This window comes from Anomalospiza imberbis, chromosome Z (assembly GCF_031753505.1).
Source record: "Anomalospiza imberbis isolate Cuckoo-Finch-1a 21T00152 chromosome Z, ASM3175350v1, whole genome shotgun sequence".
Taxonomy (NCBI): domain Eukaryota; kingdom Metazoa; phylum Chordata; class Aves; order Passeriformes; family Viduidae; genus Anomalospiza; species Anomalospiza imberbis.
This window is the reverse complement of record NC_089721.1, coordinates 22157277-22179291: the sequence shown is the minus strand read 5'-3', so window position 1 is coordinate 22179291 and position 22015 is coordinate 22157277. Positions and strand designations below refer to the sequence as shown.

The window sequence follows — 22015 nt, the reverse complement described above, 5'->3', positions numbered from 1 at the left end:
CCACTTCTTTATCCTCCCCGTGATCATATTCATAGCTCTCCACTGAACTAACTCCAAATGGTCAATACTTTTCCTGTGTGCATCAAAATGTGATATTGTGCTCTAGCACTGGTAGAAGAGAATTAAGACGTCCTCTAGCTGCTGGCTACATTCTCACTTTTATGGAACAACAGCTGGTTGGTTTTCTTCACCAGAGAGAAAATGGCAACTCTTGTCCTAATTATTGTCCAGAAGGACGCCTAGATGTTTTCCTCATGAAAATGCTTTTCATCTGGTCATGGCCCAGCATGTTGGCCCAGCTGAATGCAGCTGTTCCACCCCAACTGTAGGACTCTGCAATTGTTGAAACTCATGAAATCTTTTTGCATCCATTTTTTCATCCCTGCACTCCAATTGATCATCACTCTGTAGTCTGGTTTGATACATTAAGAGTGAAAAAGAAATAGAGATTTTGTTGTATTTGTGAGGTTTTCTTTTTTTACTCTTCCTTTTTCTGAATAGAAGTACATGTTAAAGGCAAAAAAATTTATGTCAATACAGATATATAATAGCTTTCAGTAGAATTTGTCTTCTGGACCAACATGAAATCAGAATTCAGTATACTCCACAAGACTGATTAATTTTGGATGTCCTTGCTGCCATGAGTCCTTACAAGGAATTCAATTCCTTTCAATTTCTTTCAAGGAAGGAGGCAATGTTTATCTTCTGCACTAGAAGCATATTCCAGACAAAGAATATTTAAAAAAAAAATTACTATCATTTCACATATAATTGTTGGGAATGAGAAAGTGGGAAAGACTGAAATAAGATTCCCAGCAGAACAAGAATAAGAAATACTGAATTATTCAATGAATAAGCTCACAATTAGCAACAGCTCACTAAAGAAAGTAGAAAATATGTCACTGGGACTCTGAGTCCATAAACCAGACTCTGTGACAGAGATTTTTTTACAGGGTGCAAAGCTTTGTTCACTATGCCCAAGGACCCCAAGCCCCAGTTGCTGCTGGATCACAGGCAGGATCCTCATCAGGATAGAACACAGGCACTGAATGTTTGTGATAATACTGAAGCCGTGAGAGTAGTTTTTCCACCATATGAGGGTATTTTTCAGACACATCATGTTTCTCTTCAGGGTCATGAACAATATCAAACAGCCAAAGTCTCTTTGTTGATGGATCAGACGATTGAATCTGGGATTCATTGTACAAAGACGGTGGAGGGAACCAATGACTGCAGCCTACAGGAACAGACAAAGGGTCAATTCTGAGATACAGAGCAGCAGTGTGGAGACAGTTTTGCTGTAACTGATGAATTCACTAGGTCCCTTGACAAGCCTCTGTGCAGTGACTGTTACTCCAGACCTTAACTCTAGCCCTGCACCAGAGTCTCTCTAGTGCAGGGCTAACTAAATAGGAGTCTCATTTATGCAAAAAAATGCTGCACCACTGAGATTCAACATTCCATGTAACTTTATTTCATATCAATTAATTTAATGTCCCTTCTTCTTGGATTCTATGATCTTTATGGATCCCTTCCAACTTGAGATATTCTATAACAGTTTTTTCCCTACAGTTCAAGTAAGTTGCAGACAAAATATTTGGAAAATAAAAAAAATTACATAGTTTGGATTTTAGAAGTGCTTATTCTAGATCTTTGCATGTGGTCAAAAATCTAAGAAGTTAGCAGAATTATTAAGAGAAACTGAACCACATGAAACAAAATTAAACTGTGTTTGTGGTGGGTGGGAGATAGGATACACGGTACAAAAAGGAGTTATTTTGTTACCTGGATATCCAGTTAGTAACTTCCATTTTCCATGTCTAATTGCTGCATGTACGGATATATTGAAAAGCGTATCATCCCATGGAGAAGAATTGCTCTGTGGTAAAGATGTCCTCTTGTCAATGCCAAGACCTTAATCAAACAATAAACTAAGTTAGGTACATTGCATATTCATGAGGTAATCTTTAGAACTCTGTTGGAAAACAAAGCAGTATCACCCATTTATTTTTCCCTACTGGATAAAGAATTTGTTGTATATATATGCAAAGATCTGTGCTATGATTCAATGGATGTATTTAACTCTGAACTTGAACTGCATTTTAAAAACTTACCCGTGGAATGGTAAGTAAAATGTCACAGCTGAGTCCAGATAACTGGACTTATTTTGTACACAGATATTATATGTGTATTAAGAACACTCAAGAGTGGAATTGCTAAATTTGGTCATACAAGTGCTGTCCCAGATTGAGAAGCAGGATGTTTTTGTATTACCATCTGTGTAGCAGTTGTGTTCTGGGCAGTTTTCCTGTTAATGGGCCCATCAATGTCTTGCCACATGACTCAGAGATAACTCCCTCCAGGAGCCCTTTCTGTTGTACAGCTGATCAAGGACCCACCACATGACTCAGAATGACATCAGCCCATTGCGAGATGCTCTGCCCAGAGGGGAGGAGCCAAGCATTCCCACCTAGATATATTCTGGGATTTTTGGGCAGAGTGGCAGCCTTCCCACAGGTTTCCAGGAGGACACAGCTGGGATTTCCACTGGACAACTACACCTTTTCTACAGGACCACTGCTCCAACAGAAACCACATCTGCCACTCCAGGAGGACTGTAGCCATTCCAATTTGGACTGCTACCAACACGCTGGCCAAAGGGGTGTCAGGCTGTATTTTGACTTCATCAGTGGTCTTCCCTTTGTATTATTGCACGTGTTTTATTTCTTTTCCTTTTTCCCAATAAATTGTATTTCTGACTTGGAGTCTCTCACTGGTTTTGCTTTCAAATCAGAACAAGTGCCTTCATCTTTTTTCAGGTAGGAATATAAGATTGAAAGATCTCCTGAAATCAATGCTATTACTGTTGATTCTCTTAGGTCACTACAGGGAACAAGTTCCAGGTTCTGACCACAACCAAGAGCTCTGGGCTGAGCTGGCTGTGTTCACAAAAATCCACATCTGGTCAGCAAGCTTCTTCTTTGGCATATCCTCATACTGTTTTTAGAGGAGCTGTGTTTGAGATGTGGCCCCATATTCAGATACTATTGAAAACTGAAATGTCAACTTTGCTCACATTCCCTCTCAAAAGGAAACCTGAAGCTCCTTATAGGAGGGAGCTCAGGAAAAAGAATTAAAATGCATTGACCAGGGATGATTAGGAGACCACTTTGTTATTGAAACCAACAGGGAGGAAGTGAGTCAAACAGACAGCCCAGGAACATCCAAACCAACTTCCGCATCAGCCTTCATAACTAAAATAGGCATTCAAGACATAAAATCTAGAAGTTTTATATTAACTGTATCAGCTGATAACAGTTTACCAATGACTACCAGAAGGCAAATTTAATCAGACTAGAATAACCATTAGAAGATGGAGAGACATCATTGTTGATTTTCTAGCTTCTTTCCAAAAGAGATGATTTTCAGTCAGTTTAGGGAATCTGAAGGACTCAGCTGACAGATTTTTGGATGAGAATCCATGAGATGTACAATCATGTAAGAGCCAACAGGAAGCAGAATTAGGTATTTCTAAAAGAGTAAATTCTGCACAACACAGTGAGGCAAATACACATCTAATGGAAAGAAGAAGAACAGAAAGTTGGGAAAGGAAATGCTAGACACAATTTCCCCATTTTTATGAAGGACTTGCAAACTTTCTGTTTTCTTACTGGACTTTACACTTTGAGTTTATTTTCTTTAATAAACAGATATGTGCATACCCAAGTTCCCCATCTACATCAGACTTGTGTAATGTTCCCAGATTATTAGGGATATAAAAGGGGCTACTTGTTTGTACTATACATACACAGACTGGGGAGGACTCAACTCATCTTACATCAAGAAGCACTGAAGCTCATCTAAAAAAGAAAATAAAACTCAAACCCCTACAAAAACAACGAAAACCTCGTAAGTAACCCCAGTAGAAGCTCTTCTGGAAGATAAATCCTCACACAGTCATGTGATGTCCATAGAAAATAAGAAACAGTTTGAAGATTAATTATGCTTACTTTTCAACATTGTGTTATTCTGTCATTTGCTTTGCTAGTTCTCCTTGACTAGTCCTCTTTGCCATCCACTTTCTTAAGCATAATGAAAGACATTCAGCAGGTCAAAAAAGAGAATCATGCTTTTTTAACCTTATGTCTCAAAACTACAATTTCAAGGCTTGGTCTAAAGATAAAATTACATGAACCTACATTTCTGATTTTAAAGTTTAGCATGAAGAATATGCTTCTGCTTGCTGAGCTACACACAATATGTGGAACTACAACATTACACAAGATAAACTATTTAAAACACTTCAAATAAATGGCATGAAAGATTGTATTTTTAGATATACTTTGCAAAATATCTTTAGAATGCCATACATGAGACTTAAAATAAGACTCAAGGAGATAAAATAGCTTTTAAACAGTCTGATTTGGTCCAGGTAACAAAACTAGACTCCTAAATGAAAAAAAATGCTTTTACCAGAGCATGAAGTTGAAGTTATTTGGTGAAATACTATCTTTCAGCAAAATTTCTTAAAGAAAAATGGATAAATTCCCTCACATTGAGCTGTTATAAACAGAATTCTGTCCGTCATGTTAATTCACCCATTGCAAGCCCTTGTTTTGTGACAAAGAAATATACTTTCTATTATTCAGGGAAGTGCACTGTTTCCAGACAGTACAAGTCAATGTTCATCAGACATATAGGTCATGGAACACAGACTGATGCTTGTTCAAATGCTCTCAACAAGGATACTTACAGGACACTTACTGTCAGTTTATTACATTACATAAGCACCAGATACAGAAGTATTATAAATAAAAATTTTGCTTGATATGAATTATTTTCTTCCTATCCTATGACTTGCAGCTTAAACTCAGATATTCCTCCTGCTGCATTTACCCATCTTCCTCCTTCTCTTCTTTTACAGGGATCCCTTTTCTGATTTTGCAGATTGAAAAAGTCATATTGGTTTTGTTTCCTTTTCAAGACAAAACGTTCACTCCCATAGCATCTAAGTAGGTTTTTTTCTGCATTTGTTCTGTATTGTGGGAGAAATTTGTATTTATTTTTTTCCATTATGGTTGACAGTAACAACAGCCTGGTGGATTAATTCAGCAGTCAAAGGAGAGATGCCTTTTATGAAGCTCTATAACTAAGCCAGCCTTCATAGTTCTGCATACTCTCCTTGTAGATTTATATATTAAAAAATGTGATGCTTTTGCTTGTGAGGAGGCTGAACATTTTACTTTTTTTTTGTTCTTGGATTGGTGTATCAGTGGCTAATGAAATAAGCCTCTGTTTTTACCTTGAAAGAAAGTCCCACAACCTTTCCCATGAATTTTATTATTGTCAAACAGAAGCCACTGTTTCCTGAAGCTCAACTTTGGAGCCTCACCAGTAGCTATATTTCTTTTTTAAGTAGTCTCTTGGGAAATTATAAGACTTGTATTAGTTAAGAAAGCAGTGACTTTTCATTCAGATATTTATTTTCAAATATTTAATGCTAAAATGAATCTGTCTAAAGATTTTAGGGTTTTCGTTGGAGTTCTAGGTCACCAATTAGTATTCAAATAGCTTTTATATCTCCATAGTAAAAGCTAGGTCCCTCAGAAGACATTGTCCTTGGCAGGTGATTTTGGAGTTTATAGCATAGTTCAAGAAATCCTTTGTATTGACAGTCTTAAAAATGGTTTCAGGATCAGATTTTTAAAGGAGTTGAGGTGGCCAACTCTCACTACCCACAAAAGTAAATACTTTAGAAGTCTGACCCTTTGCCTCTTAAAGAAACTTCAGCTTAGTTCTTTTACTTCTATTATCATACACTGTTGACCAGAGAATATCCTGGACTTTTTAAGAAAAATGAACAATCTTTCAGTGCACTAAGTCTTGCTAATGCACAAATCTAAGTACAACAAAAGGGAAAGTAATGAACATGGCAGGGAAAAACCAACACTCCACATACACAACAACATGTGCTCTGAACTAGCTACTGCTGTTTAGGGAAGTTCTCAAATTTAGTTTGAGACGTTTTTATGAACAAGTATTGTCCAGAGGCTGTCCAGAAAAGCAATCCCTATACTAAAATTGGCAACAAATAGGACACTATGCCACCACTCATATCCTTCTTGTGCCTCACATGGTGTACTGTGCAGTTTTTGTTCCCATGTTACAAAACAGACACAGAAAAGCCATGCAAGATACAAAGACCTGAGACAAGGAAGACTAAAGCTATGGAACAACTTCCATGTGAAGAATGACTAAGTAAATAGGACTTTTTATCCTCAAAAATGGACTACTGATGAGAGAAAGGACACAGGTCTAAGAAATTGTATGGCCTTACAGGAACCTGAGTAAGGAACAATAAGTCTTTCCCAATAAGGGCATTGAATAAATTAAGATGTCATGTATTGAAAATAAATGATAGTATGTATTTTCTTACTACAAACTAAACTCAGGTGTGGAATTCCTTTATGTGGAATGCTGTGGGTGCCAAAAGTTTATACAGGTTAAATAATAAAGGATTCACGAAGTGTAAGAAAAATCCCTCAAGAATTATTACATCCAAAATCACAGCCTAAAGATTAAAAGCAAGCTGTGGGGGCCACACAAGAGAAATGTATGTGCTTGCCCTCATGTATTCTGTCCTACACAACTGCTACTCTCAGAACAATGAACTGGACAGATTTTTGGTGTGGATTTTTGGTAACACGAGATGTGTTACCAAATTACTTTCAGTTCAGGAGTGGCAAATTAAAAAATTAACTAAAGAAAGTGCTATATTGAAGTACATTTATACAACTTTTATTATATTAATCCCTGTATGCACTGAACTGAAAGGGTCAAAATTTCCACAAAAATTAAGTAGATAAGCATAGCACTATAGCATATCTCAAGTAGTGAAGAACTCATGTGGATCATAGACTCCAACTCTCTTCTTGTCACAGGACTACCCCAAACTAAACCATATGACCAGGACAGTTGTGCAGATGCTCCATGAGTTCTGACAGGCATGGAGCTGTGACACTCCCTGGGGAGCCTGTTTAAGTGAAGAACCTTTTCGTAATGCCCAGTGTGAACTTCTCCTCATGCGGTTTCATTCCATCTGCTCGTGCTTTGTCAGCAGCCACAGAGAGAGGGGATCAGCACCAGCCCCTCTGCTTTCCCCCTTGAGGAAGCTGTAGGCTGCCCTGAGGTCACCCCTCAGCCTTCTCCAAGGTGAGCCAACCAAGCGACCTCAGCCACTCATCCCAAGTCTTGCACTTGAAGTCTTCCACCACCTTGGTTGCCCTCCTCTCTATGTATATATGATTCAGACTCAGGTTTAACTATGATTTCACAAATCCATGAATACCATAAGTAATTTCTAGCACAGCCTCTAGTTTACTTTGAGTGCTATTCTTTAAAGGAGGGGTAGAATAAAGCAATGGTAATATTACTTTGTACTGGCAATGACTTCCAATGCACAGATCAGTGTGCGCAGACAGGTCAGTTATTTCCTTAGGGCTTTTTTCACTTACACCAGAACATAAATCAAGAGGACAGTAATTGAAATAATGGATTTACATTGAAATCAGAATCTGACACCTACATTATTTCCTGCTTTATTCATTTTATACTTTAGAAAAGCCCCTACAATTTACAGAAATGTTACAAGATTACAGGTTGTGCCATACTGAAGTGTGTCCCAAGACATTGTTACTAACAGAAGATTCAACACAAACCAAAAAAGATTAACCAAAACTTCTTACTTGGCCCAGCAATCTGTTCTTTCACTTCACTTCCTAAGCATAGGGAAGATCATAAAAAATGCTGCAATGTGCTTAGCCCTGTTTTATTCCTCCTTGCCTTTCAAAAAAGTTCTCTGATCTCATTTGGTATCCCATGTGTACTCCTGATTTAAAACATTTTTTATGTTAGGAGGGTAGCTCTTCCAGAAAAAAAACCTATCTTCCTACATATTTTTGCATACACTTACAGCAGCCTTCTGCTTAACTCATTAGTTCATCTATCCAACTGGGCAATGATTTCTGGAGGTGGAAAATAGGAAGCAAAATTTTTTCACATTTCTACCCTTCTGATCAATGTATGCTTGAGAATCAATCATCTGTTTCTTGGCTCATACGATCCTAGTTACCTACCAGAAACTTATCTAAAATTAAAAAAATACTAATTAATCTGACTACCATGAAAACCACAAAAATGCCTGAAAATCCTTTTCTGTACAACTCAAAACCTTTTAAATTCTTCTTCTACTTCTACTGCAAACCAAAAACAACTTCAAGATCCTTTCATGCCTGCAATACTACACAGTAATAGAAGAAAAGAAGGGTTGATCCAGTTTTATTGCATTTGCAGCTTTAGATGCCTATCAGAAGCTCTCATCTTCCTGTGTGATGACTATAAATCCACTTTGTTTATCTGTTTAATTCTTATGATGTTTCTAACAGTTTCACTGATAATCTCTAAAATATTTGATATTCAATGAAGAGCAAATAATAGGATAAAAGTTTTCCTAATGCAACCAAAATCAAAACCAGCACACACAACAGCAAAAAGCCACTGCAACACTTGGTACGAAGGCTGGAAAATTCAGACCTGTAAGCTTCTTTGCAAATATTTCCTATGATTCACTTCAATCCTTTGCTTTTTACTTTGCAAAGCAAATAGTCCAAGTACCACGTAACCATTATTTGTAAAAATGGTTAAGGATAGTCCACACCCACATTGTGCAAATTCACAAGTTAAAGAAAATAAAAAGTACAATTTTTAAAGAAAGGCTTGCTATTTAAATTCATCTAAAAGACAAATTTGTAGAAATATCTTATGAAATATAATTAGTTTCATAAGAGTATACTCATTTAAACATTGGTATCTAATTTTTAACTGTCAGAAGGAAGAAGAAAAACTAAATAAACTATAAATCTTCAGCTGTGATTTAAAAGAAGGACTATTCATATTCTATATCAATATTCATGGTATTTTGCAGATCTAATAACCATAGATCAATTACTCTTCTCATTCCTCTAGCTTTCCTTCTTTCATCCACTGAAACCAGCTCAAGCACTTGGTAGAAACTTAAAAGTATGGCATAAATAGACAGTACATCTAAAAATAAAATATTTCCCCTTCAGGGTATGATTAAGATGATGAAAATGACTGATGTTGAGAACAAGTTTTCTTGGCTGGTAAGAGATCAAAGAGTACACAGTTCTCTCTAACATGCCACTTAGCAAGGTCCTGACCACAAAACTTAAAGTGCCCAAAATGCTTGAAGCATGCTGTATTTCTGTATGCTGTGGTCTACAACACAAGCATGTGGGGAGGCAATGTTGGGTACTGAGGACAATTTTGGAGAAAGACAAAGGAAAGTTAATTTATTATTTATTTGGGAGCCAGAGCCCTGGCCAAAAAGCAATCTGAACAGCTAAGTGAATATCAGAATGGGCATGCCTACAATTTTCCAATATCCTACACGATAATAAAAACATTCTTTTAAAAGCAGCTGCATATAATCGGTGTTCTTTAAGGAAAACAGAAGCAAATGAAGCTTCTACTGTTATTTCTTCATCTGCAAAACAAGGATGTTAGAAGTTATCTACTTTTCTCAGTATATTTCCCAAAGGAAAAAATGAAAAATATCAGCATTCTCTGCAGTTATACTTCTATTTCTGATAATATAATGTAGCAGCAGTATGACAAGGAAAATATAATCACAAAAAGCTCCAAGCTTAATTGCAATCTGCTTGACAGAAAAGACTGAAAAGTCTGTATTAAGAAAAGCCACAAAACCCAGGGTGATTTAAGATTTTAGGTGGCTCACACTCTTTGCAGTCCAAATAAAAAGCACATCTGAACAAATAGTAAACAGGTGCTACTGCTCTGCAGGTGTAAAGCACGTTAAAGAGCATTCAGCCCAAGTAGGAATATCACCAGCATTTCCTGTGACACAAGTGTGTGGACAAATTACACTGGATGTCTCAATAGTTTGAAAACTTGCAGTTTGTAGTGTATACTGCACAAAGACTTTCCCTAGATATTTTCTTATCAGCTAAATTTTTTCTCTGAAGTTCTCAAGACATTTATTTCAGTATAAATTTTGTCTGGCTATGCAACACACCCTAGAACATCTTTGGTTACTCCATTCCAGTACTTAACAGATAACAAGATCCACAAAGAGCAAAAGTTTACTTCTCATACCACATGGTCATGTAGGTTAAGAACCTAAGCAACAATAGGAAAAGGAAGGAAGATTCTCAGATGGATAGAAAAGCACCTAAAAAAATAGGAAACAAAACCAGTTTTGATTTCACACTGGAGGGGCCACCACTGGATTCCTAAAGGAATTCTTGCTGGAACCTGTACCATTGAACATACTCCAAATGACCCGGAAAAGTGAATGAACTGTGAGATGACAGAGTCTGTGAATGATGACAAGTTATTGAATCTGGCTGCGCAGGATGATAGAAGGCCTGTATGAGGCTGGGTAGTAGGCATTAATATAGTCAGTGATATTTAACATAGATCCAGGTAAAATGATGCATGTGTGAAAAAATAACCTGAAATTCATATAAACATATAAAATTATGACCTTCATGACTCTCATAACCAAGAGCGAAACCCTAGAATCACAACAGACTGAGCGGATGCTTTTTCAGAATTATGTCAGCATTGTACAAAAAGAGAACCGAGTGAAAGGAATTACTAGAAAAAGACTTGTTAATAAAGCAAAAAGCCCCATGCAACTGGAAAACTGTAGTTTTGGTCTTCCCATCTCAAAACAAGACTGAGAAAGTTCAGAAACCAGTTGCAAGGTTAGGTGGTATGCAATCCCTTGTGAATGAAACTTCTCTGCTAGAGGTATATTCTACTTAATTAAATTTGCATTTGCTATGGAACTCCAAGGACCAGGTTGTTTCTGCTCCCTCCCATCCTGTATGACATTGGCCAAATACAATCATACAATCATATAATCAAAACTTTATTGTTTTAAATTACAGGGGACATATCATTTAAACATGCAGAAAAAATACTTTGAGTACATTGAACTTCCTACACAGTAAGTAGTAAGTTACCTCACAAAGTATCTTGAGTGAAATCCCATGACCTAGGTAGTTTTCAGTATTTTTCAGGATAACTTCAGCCTCTACCTGGCCTAACTAGATATCACCTACAATGCGGAGTGGCACTACTGCACACTGTGTAGCCACAGAGAGAAAAACTGAAACATGCTGAAACTCTGAGTGAAACATAAATTATTTAGTTAGGAAATTCATTGTCTGCTTCAGCTAGAAATGGCCAAGTTCCAATGGGACAGCACTACATTTTCTGAACAAAATGGAATGGTGTTTTATTTTTTGAACCACACCAAAGATGTTTCACAGAAAATCTGCATGTTATTCTATCACTTCCTAAAATCTTTTAATCACATCTCAGCTACCAGAACAGCTAGAACAATTCTCTGAGCTGCCAGTCCCCTGACATCCTTAACCCCAGGTTATAAAGGTGATAAAAGAGATTGCATTTTATCAGTAAGCATAATTGTCACTCACACAGCAATGCAACAAAGTCCCACTTGTATTCAGAGACTCTTGGGGGGATCACTGCAAGTGCTCATGTTTTCAGATTTATCTCTGCAAACAGAGGCTGAAGGAACACACACAGAGCTACAGACAAGAAGCACCCATCATGGGTTTCTCTCAGACATGGCCCCAGAGCAAGGGACACAGCCATTACAAGACTGCACCACACAGCAGACAAGAACAGTATGAAACTACTGAACTACAGAAACTAGTGCTTGCTGTGAGGCAGCTTTAGGGAATGAAGTGGCACTTATGTATATGTTTAAAAAAAGATATTGTAAATAATTTAAAATAATTCAATCTTGTGAATACTGGCTATCAACTCACTGAAGACTCTCACTCTTAACAGACAGGCTTTCAAAAGGTAGCGTCATCTACATGGCAATGGTAAGTCTCAAGGGGATAAATTAGATGTTCAAATTCTGCTAAGATTATACTCTAAGACATTAAAAAAAGTTTCCTTATTGTGTAGAAATGTCTTTATTAGAGAGAAGTGAAAAACTCCATATATGTTGCAGAGTAGAATTCTGCTTAATAATTGAACCAAATCATGCACACTACTTCCACTAGGACTTAAAACCAACAAGCAGTATCAAGCATTATTTTCATAGTAAGGGGATGCATATGCCTCCCTGCCTCTTGTGATCTGATTAGTAGGCTATAAAAACTACAGAGGAGATCCCCAGACAGAAGTCTGGGAGTGGCAAACCAAAACCCACTTACATATGAAATCCAAACAGACAGAGAATATTTTCTAGTATTTTCATTATCATCTTTAAAATCAACATACTATTTTAATAATCCAGTAAATTCCTATTGTATTCATCATCTTGTATGTATTGCCAGAAAAATGGTAAGTGAATCATTCTCCTACTGCTTCCATTAAAATAAAAGCTTCTGTTCTTAGCTAAGTTATCTGATGCTATTATCAAGACTTAAAATTTTTATTTACATGTTGCCCAGTAAAGAGAAAAAAGAAAACATAAGCAGTTAAAAATATCACACGTGATCACTTTCCTAACAATAGACAATGCAAAATCCTTATAACCATCTTGCCCCATTTTTGTGCTACAATAGCAGAAGTGTAGGTAAAAATAAATCAAAACCTTCCTTAAATATTATCAAATTCCACATAAAAATTACCCTCATGACAGCAGTCTTCAGCCTCCTAGAAATCTCACCACATGCATACACTCAAATCCTGCATGATTGGCAGGTTTCCCATGACTTACTAATGCTCAACTGTGGAACAGTGGGAAGTCTGTTAGAGCTTCAGAAAATCTACCCTGAAACAAATGGGAACCTTTCCATTAATTCCACTGGGCTCTGGTTCAGACTGGTTAAGCATCAACAGTAACAAACAAGGAATTTACACCCTACCAACTCCTCTTAATCAAATAAATGAAGCTAAATTCCCCTTTATCCATACAGTTCAGTAGACACAATGTGTTTTCCACAAAACAGTCATATGAAAGGCTTCCTCATTTGCATTTACAGCAATCACTTCTGGCAACAACACAGAAGTTTTAATCAGCTCCTCAAATACAAATGATTCTGAAATCAAAACAACACTGCCAATACATGATTTACCAATTCTCAAGAGTTTAAGAAAATAAGAACACACAATGCCATGAATTATACCAAAAACTGAGCCTTATGGATGAGCAGATGAAAATGAATTCTGGAGTAATTTTCCCTGCTCCAAAACCCATGTCACCATGCTCTGAAGTTCTAGAAAATCAAAACAGTGCTTACTTAAACATCTTTCCCTGCAGCACTGAAACAGCAGAATTAAGGCAGACTTCAGGTAACAGGTAACCAAACACTTGATCCTTTATATGAATATGGAGCCACACAAGGAAACACAAAGTCATGAAATGAACTATAACTTCACTGCAGTAAAACTCAAAAAGCCACCCAGTAACTCTTCTTTGTGGTCAGTACTGCTTTCCACAACCACATCTTCTGAAATTTCCTCCAACAGCATTTTTCCAACTGTCCAATAGTTTCCTCCCTGAGGAAATTCCGAGGCCACACCAAAAGCACTAACCAACTGAGTTATTATCTTTGTTACAAACAGTTTTGAACAGTGACCTCCCATCTTCCAGGAGAGATTTCTCCCCAGCTCTGTGGAAGTCTGTACTTTACATTTCACATCATGTAATAAATACAAATATTTTTAATGACAACACAGAAAATAAGTGATGGGATATCCAGATGGGTTTGGGTTATTTTGATTTCCACTAACACCAAATTTGTACATAAAACTTTCAATTTATATAAGAAAGTAAGGAAAGTTAGTGGGTACAACATTTGTAATAAATTGTCAATATTCTACTATCCTGTAAATCTTACTCCAATGATATATGTGTTCTTTAAGTATTCAAGATGCAAAATATTCTGTAGGCACAGTGTGTTTTTCAAGTGATCTGGCCTACAGTTTAAGTTGCAGTCTACAAATACATTAAATCCCAGGTCTCTACATTACACAAAAACCAGAAGGGTACACACACACACACACACACACACACACACACAGAAAAAAAAAAAAAAAAAAAAATCCAGATTTCCTTTGGTATTTCCCAGTTTTTAAGTACCTGGATCTGGGGAAAACAGATAAGGTTGTGGAAAGTTTAATGAGGTAACAAAAGAATAGAGAAATAGCTTTCAGAATACACCATTTCTAGTGAAGGCACTAGCACTTCAACAATTTAAAAAATGGTACCACCTATATTGTTCATTTGCACACAAAATAAAAGTAATGTGGATCTACAGACTCTGTCAGAAATGCCAATGGATTTTCATTCTGTTTTAATTTCTTTGTTTTATGTTTTTGATTAAGCACCAACATGCTTTACTTGAACATGAGATTTTTTTCACTTCTGAATTTCAGGAAATAAAATATTGAACATGATTGAAGTTTTTTATTATATGCTCTAGACCACAGTGGTTACAACTGAGAGTAGTGCAAGTACTACATTTTTCATTTCCACTTATGAATATTAAATCAAATCTCTTACATACACTGAAAATCTGGACTGCCTTTAATGTAGTAATATAATTTATTACCAAATTCCCTAAAATCCTAAACCACTCAGATGAATCAACTTCTCACCTGCAATATAAGACTATATTTTCAAAGAAAATTTTATTGAGAAATAAAAAAGCTAAAGGACAAAGGTTACAGTTAGTATTTTTTACAGTTAGAAGATACACATCGACTTCATATATCTTTTATTTACAAATATAAGGTCTTTTAAAATGCCACATTTGTTTGTTAATAGCATGAAAACACATAGCTGTTCTGCAAAGACTTATAACATTCCATTTATAACTTTCTCTCTCCTCTACCTACAGAAGCAGAAAAAGTCTTCAATACAAGTAGAAAAGAATTCCTCAATCAAAATTCTCCCTTGATCATAAATAGAAAAATTTGCACTGTGTTTCACTTGGATGAACTAAAAATTTCTTGGTGCTATACTGCAAGTTTAGTTTTAGCATTTTATATAATGGGAACTTCATGACAAGAATTACCTTTTGCTAGACTTGATTCTTAGTTTTCATCAAGAAATGCACAAGACAAAGCAAACTCCAGAAGGAGTTTTAATAATTTCTCCCTATTGATTTGGCAAAGAGCATACTGTTATCTTAGCATGAACATAATTCATATTCCTCCAGCAAGTGATTCAGCCCTTGAATTTGGCTCCTCTCCAGCAGACTGCTCAGTCAACTGAAGTATAATCAACTCTGGTTAAAATTGCCAGGCTCACTATGATCTGTTTGATACTCTGCAAATTCTTTTAAGGCCTTTATTGATAGCTGCTGGACTTCAGCAAATCTCAGTCAATGAACTGCAAAAATGAAATTAGAGTAACTTCCACAAAAATGCAGTAATTGTTTTTCATTATTATAATGGATAATGTTATAAATGTATAGACTGTTCTTTCCTAGGATATATTCTTTCATAGGATATATGACTTGAACCTCTGATTTGTCTCTGATTTAACTCTTACTTACATGAGTAAAATCTTGATAAGAGATGGAAAAATGGGAAGAGATGGAGAAACAGGCAGGAAAAATGTTATGGATATTTATTTTAACATTCAATAAAGCCAAAATTTAGAACTTACTGAGTATTTCAGAAAATACATATAATTTAGACTCTTCATAAACATAGTGGAAAACTTAAATATCAAAGCCCCAGCAGGTCATTTAGACTGTTTTAAAGAAAGTATATATACAAGAGTATCTTGTTTGGGAACAAGACTGCTTTTGTTTAGACACTTTGTGTTGTACATTAACAAATCTTTAATCATTATATTATTTAGTGCTTCTTAGACTTTTGCCTGCTTATGAAGCACCAAATACAAAAAGTCTCATGGTAATCAAAGCTCAAAATTACAAGGTAGCTTTTAATAGCACTGCTTAATTAAGTAACATTTTCCCTCTTCACAATAAAAACCAAACACTATGAATGTGAGAGCGGAACAAGTTCTTCACAGCTATTTCTGGGCCTGCTGCAGTCAGTTGATTGCTGATTTAGGTGATTGTTTATACTACAGCAGACAGAAAATTCTCCTCATCAGAAAGCACATCTTGCACATATTTTGAAAAGGCTTGAAGTCACATGAGGCACCTTCTTCCATCTACACTTTTATGTCTTCACCCAGATAAAGCAAATTAATTTTTCCTTTTCTACTCATTCTTCTAAAGCAAACAATTCTTCCTTCATGTTTGTAGTGAATAAAATACTTATTCTACCGAGTTTTCTGAAAGATAGCTCATAGACAGTAGAAAGTGATTTTTCTATTTCAGTTATAGAAATATAACTTTTATATTGGCTTATCCCATTTATAAGGTGCATTTCTGAAGCTACACAAGTATTTGTAGCTCTCATGCCTTAATTAATGTGAAAATTCATGAAAATGTGCCAGAAGGAAGAACTACCTTGATATAGCCACTTTGAAATGCAGACGGCTCTTTGAGCTTACAAGACCTTTGCATATATGTACTTTGTACTGATCCTTCATTTTTTGAACTGTGATGTGTAGAGCAATTATTTCACCTCAACCAGGAAACTTTGGAAATGTCAAGGGCTCTTCCAGCCTACACTGTGACAATGAATTAACAAAGAAATAAATGGCTTTGCTACTTCACCGAGGAGAGACATTTTGTGACCTTTTGCTGCTTTATGGCAATAATGAGTTTTCTACAAAACTCTGAGTCCTTCTCTTATTCTATTCAAATAAAAACTTTTGAGGAATAGCCTTGACCTTAACCTGGGGAGAAGAAACAGAATACTGATCTTAAGAAGAGGATGAGCCCTGAGACACTGTAACTTCCTGACATCATGTTGACAAGGTGTAGAGCTGTGCTGCACACAAACTTAAACAGTGAAGCTCACCTACCTTAATTCACTTAGTTAAATGCTATGAACATCTAGATCTAGTATTATTACTTCTAATGTCAGTTTTACCATAGCAATGTTTGTTTCCAAAGGAAAGATTTATACTAGAATATCATATTCAGTCTCTTACCTTTCAAAAGACATACTCTACTTAATTTCAACAAGAGTAGACATTTGAAGCATTCACCTTCTCTTTTAGAACATATTATTTCTTTTCAAAAATACCACACCACACAAACAATTGAGTTAAATCCAGAATCATCGAGGGCAGCAAAAAATCCCAGTGCACATCAGCTAGGTGAATCACTTATCCAGGCTACTACATTCTTAGACAATCACAGATTAAAAAACTGAAGTTATTCTAAATAAGAACAAATTGATATTACAGCCTACAATGTTAAACATCACAAAAAGACACACAGCAAAAGGAAATGTTAAACTTTCATTTCCAATGGGAAAATAAGGAAAACAAAAATCAAAATCTTACTTTTTCCAGGAAACAAATTTTTACTGATTGTATGGAACTTACGCATTATTGAAGATATGTCCTGTTGTGATGGCCTTATATGTGAAACACCCAAACCCAACTGCATCACTGTAAGGATGCTGTGTTGAAGGTAAAGAGAACTGAGCAGCAACTCTAACAAACTGTGCTCTGTTAACATTTTTCAGGTTTATGGCTCAGAGATATTTAATTTGAATAATGCAATCTACCATTTACATCAAGACTTGAATAAAAACATAAAATGCTAGCATTATGTTCAAATAATTATAGAATACAATGGAGCAAAAAAAAGCAATATAGAGGGATTTCTGGATTCCTGTCATGATACTTGTATTACACACCTAATCAAGTGACCTAACATTTCTAAATTCTGAAAGAGATTATCTACATCCCAGAGGAAACATGGGGATTAGTATTTATGAGGCTCACCAAACATGCAATCCTCTAGTATTAAATACTGCAGGGATGGATGGTTCATGCTGAGATGTAGATGGGCTAAGAGCCAAGCAAATGCAGAACCACAGCCCAAACTTCCTGACAGCAAGACCTACACCCCAGAAACTCACATAGCTAACAGTTAAAAGAAAAACTCCATTTATCCCTGATGTGAATGGCAGCAGAGGTAGCTGGAACAGCAGCCTTCCCTTAAGGAGTGGAGCTGATCTCTGCCCAAAACTGCCAGGTCAGTATAACATGCACTGCATGAAGTGGCTGAAGGATACAGGGTCCTATGTTGGCAACTCCTGCATTACAAACTTCCAGGGGATCATTGCAATTTATTATTTTCTTGAAATGGGAAGATGACAGAGTCCAGATGGTCAGCATGCATATGTATAATTTTGCAGAAAAATGGTAATTTGGAGAAGCAAAGAACATGTCTCTGATTTTGTCCATTCTTGACCGTTCTGCAATTCCAGCTGTCACTATGTAAGCTCAGTCAGCTGACTATATGGGTCAATTTTCTGCAGAGTTTTGACTCGAGAGTAGATTCTGGGTCTTATGCCTGTCATAGACATGGAGTGTATTTATCCCATTCAACACCTACCCAGCATACTCATCCATGCATCTTCTGCTGCTACTGATTAACTCCATTATGATAATTTTTTCCTCACTTTCTTCTTTTTTTTTCTCTTTTTGTTAAATAATTCTAAAGAAGCTAGATCATCAGTAATAGAACTGGGGAAGAAGTAATTTCTGTCCTACAAACTCTCAGGAACATTCTTTTACCTAAGCAAAATAAATAATAAATGGGACATAGAGGACCCTGGAGTGTCTACTCCTTAATCAAGATGAATCGTTTTGGTATATATATGGATAAAATATATAATGCTACAGGCATTAAAATGCAATTTTAATGTCCACAAATGACACATCAGTCCCAGAAGAGAAAAGATTTCTCCATTTTAATATATTATATGTTCATTCTGCATATAGCAGATCTAGCCCTTTATAAGCAATCATTTATTTTGGCAATTAATAGTGCAGTATATGAGGTAATGCCTTCTTTCAAATGTCAAGGAGAGCAATGTAAAAACTGATTAATTTTGCTCTAGGCAAATTAAGGTTTGGAGGAAAATCACAAAATGTTTTTAAAAGTTCTCTGTCTTGGATGTCTCCCTCTGAATAGATATATCTTCTAAATAAATTGACTACAATTAGTAATCCACTGTTATTATGCCTTTGAAGTTTTAGTTTATGGTTAAGTCTGGAATTTTAAATGAAGGTAAAAATTTTTTCAGCCTAAACCAGTGCCACCCAAAACATATTTATTTTGAATACATCTTTCTAATTTAAATAAATTTAAATTCCTTTCAAAGAGAAAGTGATGCTACACACATAGTCTACAAGACTTTGTGAAAGACACCAAATATATTAATAAATTTAGCAAGTCAGATTAAAGCTAATACAGTGTGTACTGACAGATTCTGATTAACAACTCTGAATTAAAGGGTACATTTCCTTTCAGCATGTCATTTAGTTCTGATTCTCAAAATAAAATTGCCTTCTGTGGGATATAAAGTTTCAATGCTGCTTCAAGACAGGCCATCTAGCAATGACTGTGGTCAGAAATAAGTTTGGTTTAGCAGTTAGGGGAATTGAGACTTAAAACCAATTGGGTTTTAATTTAGCTGAATCACCAAAACTTGATGAAATGCCATAAGGCTGTTTAAAAGACAGGAGATCTTTCACAATGGAGAAGCTGATGTCATCGCCACAGCTGCCAAACCATCAACAACTTGGCTATTTGTTTATTTTTAAGGACAAATTCACAAAAATGGGGCAAAACAATTTTGTTTCTTTTCTCTTCAAATGTATGTAAATCCGTTTTTTTACTTAAGCAATTTTAAAGTTACTTTATGCATTTTCTTAACCTATACATTACAGAGAAAATTATACTCTCAACATAATTTCAGCTTTCTGTTTTTAATTTTCTTATTTTACTACCGAATCCTTAAAGCTAACAGAAAATGTGGATGTTCCAGACCCAAACCTGAAAGAGAGTAGATTTTTCGTAGCAAATTTACATAATTTTAAACACTCTAATAAACTACAAATCTACACTGAGATCAAACAATTGAGACATATATTCATCACTTCTGAAAACAATCAACGGTGTGATGAAGAAACAACCAGAAAGATGAAAGCAATGGCTTTTAGCAGGGAGGCAGAGGAGCAATCACCTCTGAGGTGCGTGGGTCCAGCTCCATCTGCAGAGCTCACCAGACTGGTTTAGCACAGCAAGGCACAGCCAGAAGATGTGGTTTCTCACTACTTCCCCGAGGGGTTCTTGTTCCAGAAGCAGCCAGACAGTACTTGGAGGGTTGTCTCTCCCTCTACCTGCCTTCTTCCAACCACACACCCTCCTTGCCCCTGCCTTGGGTTACCACTGGCATCCATCAGCCCCTCCAATGTGCAGATTCAACCCACATGACAGAGGAAAACAGAAGAAAGGGGAGGGGAGAAAGTAAAGCACAACCCCAGCAGAAACCTGTTGAATCACTTAATCATGTATCATGAAACAGAAACCTCATGGTTTAATTTCAGAGCCAAAAATTCAGTCTCACCTGTCCCTCAAAACTCCTTCTAGTTCCAGTCTTTGTGCCAAAATGAGCACTTGGGTATCCAGCATACATCCAGAAGGGGGAAAAAAGGGCTTATTAAAATCTGAACCAGTATCCTGACCTTGTTCATAGCCTTGCTCTGTGAGTAGTTTTGGTGACCCATGAGAAAGGGGAGCAGTGGTGAGGCACTGTGGGAGGCAGGATATCCTCTGTGGTAGCAGCAGCAACCTACTAGCTTAAACTCCATGAAACTACTGCCTCTGGCTGAGGTTCCCAACATGGTCAGAACTGATCTTAGCTAGTGAGTCCTGTGGCCAGACTCTCCATCTGCTACCAGTCACACACTGATCCCCTGCTCCACATCTTACAGCTACAGGGCAGGTTGATTCAGCTCACTGATGTGGTAGAAACATTTCCTCCTCTTTTGATTGGCTACCCAAAACAATCTGAAAGCTGATCTAGCAGAAAAATCTTCTTGTTACCATGTGATTTCTACATCTAACACAAGTGAAGGAGGAGGGATAGAGGAAAGGGAGAGGACAGGCTGGCCATCTTGGCAATAGCTCACCACCAGAGAGCTATTCGTTGGCTTTGCACCCCCCAAAGACCACAATGCACTTCTCTCCTCATCCTAGTTTTGGAGATCCCACTCTAGTTTTTCATTCCACTGTATGCTCTTATATGAGTACAATAGTTGCAGGTCTGCACCACAAACCAGATCAGTTTGTTAAGAAAAAAGCTTGTTTTCAACCCGAAGCACTCCACTGGGCTGCCACAGGTCAGGCAAAGGCTACAGACAAGGTCTGCGGCCAGGGAGAGGAAGCACTAAAGCCTTTTTTAGCACTAAAGATGAAAAAAAAAGAAGTTTAAAACACTGCTCATATGTGTCAGACCACAGGAAAGGTTTATATTTGAATGAAGGAAGTCTGCCTTCTGAGAAAGATGATCTACTTGAAGCAGTCAGTGAAATATGGCCTGAGCATTTTTTTATAAAATGGAACTGCAGGCAAACTATTTTAGTGTTTTTCTTCTTGTGCTCTTTACTGTTAACAACAGGAGAAGTACAGTACTTGATACAAGACCGCTGCAGGGCTACAGTGTTTGCCACTGGACATCAGGTCCTGAAAAAAAGGTAAGCAGATGCTGATCAGCAGATTCATCAGATGTGCTGGAGTGATCCTGGCTGATGTTCAGAGATCAGAAACCAGTGCTCAGTCTGAGAAGTTGAAAAGTTATACACTGTTACCCCACAAATGGTAAATAAACACACAGCCCAAGGTAAGTTCTAACAGACCACAGCAGCAGAGACGCTGCTAGCTCTGTAATCAAGACTCCATGTCTTATTACTTTAACTTAACATTCTGTTGACGACTTGGCTGTAACAGTTGACTTGTCACTAAACTAATTAATGTCTTTTGCACAAATTCTTCCTTAAAGGAGTGCTTATTTTGGTGTAAAAAAGCTG

The 22015-nt window shown here is 36.7% G+C and overlaps 1 protein-coding gene across 1 annotated transcript in view; it reads right to left on the bottom strand.

The window, feature by feature from the left end:
• Positions 1 to 743: 743 nt before the first annotated feature.
• ARSB (arylsulfatase B) overlaps positions 744 to 22015 on the bottom strand; it is a 63712-nt gene continuing 42440 nt past the window's right edge. The window contains exons 7-8 of the mRNA XM_068176351.1: positions 1786 to 1914; positions 744 to 1237 (exon numbers count right to left, since the gene is read on the bottom strand). Coding sequence (XP_068032452.1) covers positions 972 to 1237; positions 1786 to 1914 — 395 coding nt within the window. The 3' untranslated portion in view covers positions 744 to 971. The remainder of the gene's footprint in view (positions 1238 to 1785; positions 1915 to 22015) is intronic.